The 11,642-nt window shown below is 41.9% G+C and overlaps 1 protein-coding gene across 1 annotated transcript in view; it reads right to left on the bottom strand.

Moving 5' to 3' along the window:
- The window catches only part of PLPPR1 (phospholipid phosphatase related 1), a 140,342-nt gene continuing 128,700 nt past the window's right edge, over nt 1-11,642 (bottom strand). The window contains exons 5-7 of the mRNA XM_018052534.1: nt 10,477-10,653; nt 7,446-7,577; nt 1-1,112 (exon numbers count right to left, since the gene is read on the bottom strand). Coding sequence (XP_017908023.1) covers nt 1,080-1,112; nt 7,446-7,577; nt 10,477-10,653 — 342 coding nt within the window. The 3' untranslated portion in view covers nt 1-1,079. The remainder of the gene's footprint in view (nt 1,113-7,445; nt 7,578-10,476; nt 10,654-11,642) is intronic.

The raw sequence follows: 11,642 nt of genomic DNA, 5'->3' as shown, positions 1-11,642 counted from the left end.
CATTTTGTGAATAACTTTTTTCTTTAGAAAAAAAAAATGTACAAAAAAAGCTAAGAAGAACCAACATGGAAGTGTTGAGAAAACATTCTGAGAGATACAGACAAGGAAGCTCCTGCTCTCAAGGAAGTTGCACATTAGTTATCACCATGCTAGAAAAATGAGATGCAGTTAAAAGTCTAGAACAATTAAAAGCCCCAAAGTCAAGCTGTTGCTTTGGGCTCTAGGTTGTAGATGCTCTGATACCCTCTCTGTAAAATAATACTGTGCAAACTGTAAAATATTCATTTTCATATAAAGTCCATACAATATGATATACAAAACTGAGTTGACAGGGGATGCTGGTACTGGCTGGTTGTTTGGGAAAGAAGGCTGCAGTGTTACCTGCCAGCCCAAGGGCATGATTACAGAAAGTTCTTGAATTTCTTAACCAGGAGAGGCTATTATCTAAGGATCATACCAACATCCTCAAAACCAGAATTTCCTGCCATTGCTTCTGTAACTTAGGTGAGTTTTTCTTATTAATATGTTACTTTAACTTGGGATGCAATCACATGTTAAGTCAGAATATAAAGTTATTTCTCAAAGTAATACTTCTTTCTACACAACTCATTTTGAGATTTACCATTAACCAACATTGTTTTCCCTGCAACTCAAAAGTTGTTTTTTTTTTTTAAATTCAAAAATGCCGGAGGAGGCAGCAACTGTGATAATAAAAGTTTAAAGTGAATTATTATATTTCATTTCAGTGTCTACAAAACTGATAAAAGAAGGTTTGTGTACAAATATCACAAAACAACATCAATCATTGAATAAATGTGGTTCTTCAATGCACACCTGAACAAGAAGAAAACTTTGTTTAAAATTCTGGCATAAATATATTAAAGCTGACCAAAAAAAAAAAAAAAAAAATCAGGGCAAACTACATCACTTCCTCATACAAAAAAATGTACAAAACATTAGCCTCTAACTAGATAAACATAATACTTGTCTTCACAGTTTGATATCAAGTAACTGTGTCTTGAAGTATCGAATTGGAGGGTGATTTTAAAAAAAAAACAGCTTGTGACACGTCAGCCGTTTCAGGTAACTTCGGTCATGGAGGCAGTGTGGTTCTGCAAACATAAGCAGATACAATTTTAGTTGACTCATGCACACACTCACTTCCCTCAATATCCCCTTGATTCCTGTCTCAAGTTCATAGTCTGTTCCTGCTCCCTGACGTGCGGTTCCAAGGCCCCTCAACTTGTTACCTTTTCTATTAAACCTTCTCTGATTTTTTTTTTCAATCAAAATAAACTCATCTGTCTTGTATTATACTTAACTGTATTCTATGAAACATTTGAAGATCTCAAAGTCATGTTAGCTGCATCCCACATTTTTTTTTAAGTGTTTTAATTTTGAACATTTCTAATCTTTGAAAAATTTCCCTATGATGTATTCTGAGCCATGAATTTTCAGAGCAGTGAGTTTAATATTTTGAAATGCATAGCGGTTTTGGTTTAAGGTATCTTTGAATTTCTGGAGAATGTCATCATCTGTGTGATCTATTGAATAGATTTTTTTTTACACAAATTTATTTAAATTATGAAAATATAACACTGAATGCTTTTAAAGTTTCTTGCTTTGCTTTATAGTCTTACATGTAGTTTGTTTTATTTTTTTTTAATTTTTTTAATTTTTTCCAGTAGATTAACATTTTATTTTTTTTTTAATTTTTTTTTATTTTTTTAAATTTTAAAATCTTTAATTCTTACATGCGTTCCCAAACATGAACCCCCCTCCCACCTCCCTCCCCATAACATCTCTCTGGGTCATCCCCATGCACCAGCTCCAAGCATGCTGTATCCTGCATCAGACAGACTGGCGATTCAATTCTTACATGATAGTATACATGTTAGAATGTCATTCTCCCAAATCATCCCACCCTCTCCCTCCCTCTGAGTCCAAAAGTCCATTATACACATCTGTGCCTCTTTCCCTGTCTTGCATACAGGGTCGTCACTGCCATCTTCCTAAATTCCATATATATGTGTTAGTATACTGTATTGGTGTTTTTCTTTCTGGCTTACTTCACTCTGTATAATCGGCTCCAGTTTCATCCATCTCATCAGAACTGATTCAAATGAATTCTTTTTTACGGTGTTTTAAATGTTTGTGTTTTGAGGATTATATATTGCCTTGCTGCTGCTAAGTCGCTTAAGTTGTGTGCGACCTGATAGACGGCAGTCTACCGGGCTCCCCCATCCCTGGGATTCTCTAGGCAAGAATACTGGCCTGGATTGCCATTTCCTTCTCCAATGCATGAAAGTGAAAAGTCAAAGTGAAGTCAGTCAGTCAGTTGTGTCCGACTCTTAGCGACCCCATGGACTGCAGCCTACCAGGCTCCTCCATCCATGGGATTTTCCAGGCAAGAGTACTGGAGTGGGGTGCTACCTTATTAACTTTTTACTATATTTTGTTTGTTTATTACTGAAAAAAGTGTTAAAATCTATGATTGCAGTTTTATCCACTTTTCCTTGTAGTTCTGTTAATTTTTGTTTATGTGGTTTGTGCATGATAACCCTTATCTCTTGTTTTATATAACATATATAATCCCACCTTTTTTCAGGCCTAAGGCTTTCTTTTTTGTATGAACTTAAAATTCCCAGTTTACGGTATTGATAATACCTTAAGAAACGGTGGCTTTAGAGCTAATTGATTATTATGGGTTTCCAGATTCCTGTTTGTTTTTAGGACACTAGAGAGTCATATTCTTGAGAGGGCAAATGTGAATTTTAGAAACTGAGTATTCCATATTTCTCAAGGTACTTTTATCTACCATATTTGTGAAAAACTGAGGCTTTTGCATTTCTTGCTATAATATGAAAAACACATGCTTTTGCTTTTATAGTATGCTTCCTTAAAAAAAAACTTCCATCAATAGTTTGGTCATTTATATGTTTTTAAGATTTCATTTAAGAGTGAATGGTAAATATAAAGTAGTTGAACAGCTTAAGATAACTAACTTGGTTACTTTATACAGATTTCTTTAACTCTCCAAGTCTTTTTTCCCCTATTTATGATATGAAGTCTATAAGCATTAGAATTCCTGTGGGATGATTTTCTTACATGGCTTTTCACCCCAGAATGGCTGAATCAGAATCTCCTGGAATAAGGTCATAGGCATGTGGGTCCTGGGATAGAGTGGATCCTTTTGTTGTTACTGTTGTTAAAGAAACATATATCTCCTCTCCCCCCTGTACACATCAGGAGACACAAGAGACTTCATCCCACACAGTGAGTTAACACACTGGCTTCACTCTCATTTCTTTGTTAATATAAACCGTGTTCAACAAGAACACATTTGCTCAACACTAAGCTTGATTGCGCAGGTGAAAATGGGTATGAGGCTGCAGGGCGAGGAAAGCTCGGAGCAGGTCTCCAGGATACAGCTCTGTGGAGTCACAAAATAACACTTTGGAAACTTGACCATCTTTGTTTCATTTGGATTCTACAGTTTTTTACTTTCTGGTTTCTCTTTAGTCCTGGGGAAAAATTTTAGAGAACGTACTGTCTCAGTCGAGAAGCAGCCTGGGGCAGCCTGCAGCCCTGGGGCTCCATGTGGCAAAGGAGAAAGTATGTCTCAGGGGGATGAAAGGGAGGATGAGGGGTTCCCTCCCCAGTGAGACAGTCTTCTGCTTGAGGTGCTCCGAACGGCGGGGTGGATTTCTCATGTGAGAATGTGTGCTCTAAGGAGAGGTTCATATCTTCTCTCAGATCCCCATAGTCCTCCTCCTGGGAAGACAGCTCTGTCCCCTAGATGACAAAGGAGCAGCAGTTTCTGGTAGAAGCCATGGCTGCTGCTATTGCACAGGAGGCTTTCGCCCACAGGGGAGAGCACAGGGCATATTTGTTTTGCTCAGTGTAAACTCTGCCAGTGCTGTGCAGCTCAGCCCCCTGCACTGGCCGCTACAGCGTGTTTCCATGTTCAGTGCTGAGAGCTATAGATTTCAAAATGGAGTTTTCCTTAAACCTCAGGCTGTGTGGTGTAGAGAGCAAGCAGGGCCTTTAGAATTAGATGGGCCTGTGTCTTAATTTTTCCTGAGTGACCTTCAGCGTATTACTTAAACTCTCTGTGCCTTACTTCATCTGTAAAATAGAAGAATAAGGCCAACTGAAGGATTACGGTAAAGATTGAATGTGATAGCTTGCACCGTATGCTCATTTCCTTTTCTTGACCCACAAATAAAGGGTATGTCCTTCTAACCACCCATGTGGAAAGCAGATGCTTGGATATTGCACGAATGGCATGGAAGGCATCACTTAAGAGGCAGTACTTTCCATCCAGCTTCCTGTAGCTTCATTGTGACCAGCCTGCAGAAGTCCTGTTCATCATTACTCATAAACTGTTTACCATGGAGGTTCAGATATAGACTGTAGTCCAGTTGTGGGTTCTTGGTTTTGGCTAAAGGGCCTAGTTCATATTTTGACTCTGGCTTGCATCTGTCTATTCATCTGACACTTATTTCATGCCTAATGAATGCCAGGAAATATGGAGAGTAAGAAGGACATGGTTCATAGGGTTTGTAGCTTTAATCTCTCAGTTCCTGGGGGAGGCAGATATGAGGGCAGTCCTGAGATGAACTGTGAGCAGCAAATACACGTCAGGCCCTGAGGGTCCTTCGGCTGAAGGCTGGTACTCACAAAAGTCCTCAAACTGTGTGCAGACAAGGTGATATACATGGAAGTAAAGACACGTGGACAGATTTCAAAAGTTCAGTTAGTGCCTGTAGTGAATAATGATACATATATTTAAAGAATTTTAAAAATCTGTTTTGTGGATCGGTCTGTTGTGTGGTCATGCCCTACTCTTTCCAACCCCATAGACTGTAGCCCCCCAGGTTTCTCTGTGCGTGGGAGTCTCCAGGCAAGAATACTGGAGTGGGTTGCCATTTCCTTCTCCAGGGGATCTTCCTGACCCAGGGATTCAACTCATGTCTCTTACTTCTGCATTGGCAGGCAGACTCTTTACCACCATACCACCTGGAAGCCCCTTTCCTGCTAATATCGGGTTTTGAAACCTTTTTTGGTACTTCATTTTTCAATGCAAGCAGAATCCCCCAAAACATGGCCTGGGTGTCTCTTCGTCAACTACTACTGGTCCTGAGGGAGGAGAGAGAAGTCTAGAGAAGGCTTCAGACAGAAGGTTACACTTGAGCAGTGCTGAGGTGGAAGGAAGGTGCTGTTAGACCAGGACATTCAGGGCAAGGTCAACAGCATCTGTACGGACAGACTACATGTTTGTGGAACTTGGCAAACATTTCAGTTTGCTTTTTAAATTCACCTTTGTCACTGGTTGCTTCTTCTCGAAGACAGAGGGAACCACTCTGACTTTGAGATCTTTCCTGGTGGCTCAGACAGTAAAGTATCTGCCTACAGTGTGGGTAGGCCCGGGTTCAATCCCTGTGTTGGGAAGATCCCCTGGAGAAGGCATTGGCAACCCACTCCAGTACTCTTGCCTGGAAAATCCCATGGGTGGAGGAGACTGGCAGGCTACAGTCCATGGGTTTGCAAAGAGTTGGACACAACTGAGCGACTTCACTTCACTACTCTTGACTTCACTGGTTTTAAGAACATAGTTAGAAGGAAAACTAGGGTTTTTCATTACAGGTTTCATTATTTAGCTAACTTGTCATTCAACCTGCATTAACTGGCTGTATATAAATAAACCAGTGATAACATTTTCAACATGTTACTTCTAATTAGACCAAGGCAAAATTTTCACCTTAATATAGGTGAAGGGAAAACAAAACACTTGGCAGTGGGTTTAATGGAGATTCCTAAATATTTTTTTCCCAAGTGGAAATAGATTTTTCCTTGTTCTTTAATAAAATTGGACTTCATTAAATGTGAAAAGAAATAGGATAGTTTCTCAGATGTCTGATAGTTAATAATCTTTAGTGAAATATTTTATACTGCATTGATAGGAAATATCTGATAAGTCCAGTGGGGAGAGATTTGCTTTTCTCTTGTACTCAATAAAGATGATTTAGAAGGAGATGCCAAATACAATAAGACTTCAAGGTAAACAGACTATTAAAGAAAATAAATATTTTAGCAAGACTCAGCTACATGAAAATAAAATCCCTGTTTTATTATTAGTTATCCCTGCTCTGTCTGCTCAAAGAATTATTCACCCCAACTCTCCCACTTGCTTGTTATGTGTCTTGGGTAAGTAATTTAATATTGCTATCTTCATATTCCTCTCCCTGTGAAGTGGGAATTACGCTACCAATTCAGTAAATTTTTGTTCAAAAAAATATATTTGTAAAGCACTTAGCAATTGTCTCAGGCAAAAGTCAGGCTTTATACCATGTATCAGGGCTCATTTTGGCTAGCATCTCTCTGTCTTTCCCTGTCTTACAATAAATTTTTTCTTTGTTTGTGTTCACAAAACACTTTGCCATTTATGATTATTCACTTATATACAGGTCTTCCCAGGTGGCAGAGTGGTAAAGAATCTACCTGCCAATGAAGTAGATGCCAGTTTTATCCCAGGGTCGGGAAGATCCCTTGGGGTAGGAAATGGCAACCCACTTCAGTATTCTTGCCTGGAGAATTCTATGGACAGAGGAGCTTGATGGGCTACAGTCCATGGGGTCACAAAGAGTTGGGCACAAGTGAGCATGCGTGCATTTATATACACCTTTCCTGATCATCTATAAGTTCCTTGAGCATAAAGACTGTGTGGCTAGTTGTCATCTTTATCTCTGGCATGAAGCAAGGTCCTAAGGTAAACAAGGTCCTAATGTAAACAGTAAGTACTGTTGCATTGGATTTTTGATGGTCATCAAAAGAGATCCAAAAGGATATTTAGTTACCTTTTTTAATGTGCTTCCAGTTTACATCTATCACCGCACGTAACAAAGCATTTCTTTCCAAGTGTTGTCCTACATACTAAATCGAATTGGCCTTCCACATGAGTTGGTCTAAATTTCACAAATGTGTTATTACATTGAAGGTCAAGATATCCTGAAGCAGCTGGGGTTTAAGTTAGATGTTACTAAGAATGTCCTGAGGATTCATGATGCCCGCTCCCTGAAAGGAATATGGGACTAATTGAGGGAAGCTGTGAAGTTCTTGAGGGCCTTTATGTCAGATTTTTATTGCGTTTTTTTTTTTTAGGGTCTTTATTGAATTTGTTAAATATTGTTTCTGTTTTATGTTTTGGTATTTTTGGCCACAAGGCACGTGGGATCTTAGTTCCCTGAGTAGGGATTGAACCCACACCTTCTGCATTGGAGGGCGAAGTCTTAACCACTGGATTGCCAGGGAATCCCCCAGATTTTTATTGTTGTTGGGTGGATTCAGTTGTGTCCTGTTTTCGCTAGAGGAATGGTTAGTTGACTTCCAGATAACAAGCCTGGAGCCTCCAGGTTTTGTTGGCTAAAACCACTTTACTGTACCTGTGCACTTAAGGTTTCCAGAGGGCTTTCTATTCTTGGGAAAGCCATGAGGGGTACTCCACGGGGGTCCTCGGGCTTGGGTTTGGAAGGCGATCCTTGTGTTCCTTTAAAGTTATGGACCACACACATTCCCTGCGGGATGAGGGGAAAAAAGATTAGGGTCAGACTGCAGCCATCAATGCCTGGCTATCTCTGTGGGTGGCAGGCCTGCCCCTTAGAATGTCATTGCACAGTGACTTTTGAGCCAATGTGTAGGGACCATGGAAAGACCTGGGGCATGGTCCAGGCTGTCTGCTGCTGAGCATATTTGGGGTGCTGAGGAAGCATCTGTTTGATCACCAGATGGCCAGGGATACTCAATCTACCCCCACTGAACTTGTTTCCTGACCTATAAAAAATGGGAATAATACCTGCCTTGCAGATTTACATTTAAAAGACATGACGCATATAAACCATCTCATAGTAACAGCTAACATTTACTGAGGGCCACTTATGTATCTGGCATTGTCTGATGGGTTTTACCTAATTTCATTTGACTACTCAACATTCTTATAAGGGAGATACTATTATCCTCTCCAACTTAGATAAGGAGGCACAGAGAATGTAGATAACTTTCCCAAGGCTACGTAAACTCCATGGCCTCTAAATAAGTCCACTGTAAGATTTGGCTTCTTAAGTGCCAAGTGAGTGAATTCGCTCAGTCGTGTCCGACTCTTTGCAACCCCCTGGACTGTAGCCCACCAGGCTCCTCCATCTGTGGAATTTTCTAGGCAAGAGTACTGGAGTGGGTTGCCATTTCCTTCTCCAGGGAATCTTCCCGACACAGGGATTGAACCCTGGTCTCCCGCATTGCACGTAGAGGCTTTGCTGTCTGAGCCACCAGGGAAGCCCCTCAATGGGGCTTTCTTTCATTGACATAGTATTGATCCCTCTTTGAGTCATCTGTATTCTCTCCCCCTTTTAAGAAGCACCCTTAGGGAAATACCCTCTGAGAGATCAGTATCACTCGGCACCACTTCTGCTGCTTCACAGAGAATGTGCATTTAAGTCCCCCTGTCTTTCACTTTAGGAAGAAAGATTGGATCCCTGAAAAAGAACTTTGAATGCAAATGGAGCTTGCCAGTTAGTGTTCTGAGTAAATGTGAGCATTTTCTGTGTGTGTCTGAGCAGGTAAAAGTGTTGTGGAACTGAGTTAGAAGTTGGGAGAGGCACATGTGCCTTTGGTATGTTGGGGAGGACATATATGCAGAATCCCTGTATGGAAGGGATAGGACAAGGAGAAGTTAGGTCACAGGCCCGTGAAATCCATCTACATGTGATGTTGGTCTTAACTGGTGCCTTGGACCAGAAAGGGCAGAATGGGAGCAAGGGCAGCAGGCTGTGATGACTTCTGTCTGCTGGGAGAAGCTTGCTGAATATTGTTAGGAGACGGATTTCATCCTGCACAGCCTCTTTAGGCCTAGTGATTTACCGTGAACCCTTCTGGGTGTATTTTAAATCCTTGAATATATATATATATATATATATATATATATACACACACACACACACGCACACATATATACACACACATATATTTATATACATTTATTTTTGGCTGTGCTTGGTCTTTATTGCTGCTCATGCTTCTCTCTAGTTGTGACGAGTGGGGGCTACTCTTTAGCTGCATTGTGCTGACTTCTTACTGCAGTGGTTTCTCTTGGTACTGAGCACAGGTTGTAGGTGCTTGGGTTTCGGGAGTTGCAGCTCCCGGGCTCTGGAGCACAGGCTCAATAGTTGTGGTGCGTGGGCTTAGTTGCTCTGTGGTATGTGGGATCTTCCCAGAACAGGGCTCAAACCCATGTTTCCTGCATTGCCAGGCAGATTCTTTACCACTGAGCCACCAGGGAAGCCCAGTCCTCGACTATATTTTTAAAACCTTTACCTCCATGGTATGTCCGTGCAATGGAGTACTACATAGCAAGAGAAAGGAATTACTGATACAATGTGGATGAATCACAAAATAATTATGCTGAATGAAGGAAGCTAGGAAAAAACACATACATATTGTATAATTCCATTAACATTAAATCTTACAGTAACCTAATACCAAAGATCAGTGGTTGCTTAGGAATGAGGGGAAGGAAAGGGTGGGAGAGAAAGAGGTATCTGAAGCTCAAAACTGATCAAGTTATACAATTCGTGTACCATTTATTGTATGCCTAGCTTCCTTGGTGACTCAGATGGTTAAGAATCTGCCCACAATGCGGGAGACCCAGGTTCTATCCCTGAGTTGGGAAGATCCCCTGGAGAAAGAAATGGCAACCCACTCCAGTATTCCTGCCTGGAGAATTCCATGGACAGAGGAGCCTGGTGGACCACAGTCCATGGGATTGAAGAGAGTTGGACATGACTGAGTGACTAACACTTTCACTTTATCATACCTCAAATCTATAAAAATGAACCAAAACTCTTCTTCAGGAAGTGTTACGTGGTTGAGAAGCCACTTATAGCGGAAACAAGATGCCCAGGAGGCATGTTCAGATAATAACAGAGGTCCCCCGGGTGTGATTAGCTGAGGGTTTTCCTATTTCTGAGTGGGACTTGCAAGTCTGGGCCAGAGTGGAGTTGCTTGAAATGCTGGAGAAGTAGCTGCCTGCTTCCGTCAGTACTTTGTTCTCTGTTCTTCCCCCAAGCGGCACATAGCTTATGCTGCCAGTATGTCTCTGAGCAAGTATCTAAAGAATCATGGTTTGAAGGTATACTAAATTTTTGCTAGTCTGCCCATCCCCAGCCCCAAGGACAGGGTTGGAAGAAGTGGAGCAAGCCATCCTTCCTGGAGTGATCATACTCCTGGCCCACAGAGGGACTATGCAGTCATATTTCTGAAAGAAAGGACACAGGGTACTTGGTGAGGAGCTGCAGCTCCCAAGGTTGAGGCCGGTGGAGCCTGGACTGAGACCATGGAGTCTGGCGAGCCTGACTTACCAGGATCTTGGGCAGCCTTTCAGAGAGCACCAGAGGAGGGGAAAAGTAGAGGATGCTGACCTACCAGAAACAGGGCTACCGCAGTGCCCAGGATGAAGCCCGCAATCACGTCAGAGCAGTGGTTCCGATACTCAGAGACCCGGTTGAGGCCCGTCAGGAAGGCTGTGCAGAGGGTCCCGAGGCACAGCACTGGCTTGGCCAGTCGGCTGCTCTTCGTCTTGATTGTGCTTGTGATGTACATCTAGGTGAGGACAGAGACTGGGGAGTGACCAGCAGCCTCTGTACACGGTGCACAGATACATGCACACGGACACACACCAACACATACAGACGGGCCCGCACCAAAGCAGGAGCGATGAATGAATGCTCACTCATCTCAGAGCTTTATATTCTGGTGGGCATGGGAACAGAATTACAGCGACATGAATGACTGCCTGATAATCAGGCCCAGAGCATGCAGTTTTTATGCAACAAACTAAAGAATCACTCGGAGTGTTAATAAACCCATATGAGAATCTCAGATGCCAGAAAATCTTCTATGAGAATTAATTTTATGGAGAAGACCAGGTAGGCGAGAGTAGCAACATTTCATTTCTTGAGTCCCGCATAATCCTAGCTACTTCTTCACACTTTCAAGGAGTATAAAAGCATTGACTTCCAAACCAGTGTGTAACATAGATAGGTTTCAGTTGTGCTGGGAAATTGATTCTCACATTCCTTGGGATGGCTGTGATCAGTTCTATTCATTCATTTACTCCAGCATGTTTTAAAATTTTCTATGTGGGTGTATAAAATGTTGGGAAGACCTGATGTTAGTAAATGATGATACAATTTATGACACATGAGACGTACTCTGTTCTTATGACATTGTAAGGAGCTGCTGCTGCTGCTGCTAAGTCGCTTCAGTCGTGTCCGACTCTGTGAGACCCCATAGACGGCAGCCCACCAGGCAAGAACACTGGAGTGGGTTGCCATTTCCTTCTCCAATGCGTGAAAGTGAAAGTGAAGTCGTTCAGTCGAGTCCCACCCTCAGCGACCGCATGAACTGCAGCCTTCCAGGCTCCTCCGTCCGTGGGATTTTCCAGGCAAGAGTACTGGAGTGGGGTGCCATTGCCTTCTCCGTGAGGAGCTGAGTAAGACTTAAATATTTTACAGGCTTGGTTATCAAATATGTCCCTGGTGGCTTAGAGTAAGCAAGGTATGCCTCTTTAACACTTTGTCACACAAACT

This window comes from Capra hircus, chromosome 8, assembly GCF_001704415.2.
Source record: "Capra hircus breed San Clemente chromosome 8, ASM170441v1, whole genome shotgun sequence".
Taxonomy (NCBI): domain Eukaryota; kingdom Metazoa; phylum Chordata; class Mammalia; order Artiodactyla; family Bovidae; genus Capra; species Capra hircus.
The sequence above is the reverse complement of the archived record's forward strand: the minus strand, read 5'-3'. Positions and strand labels throughout refer to the sequence as shown.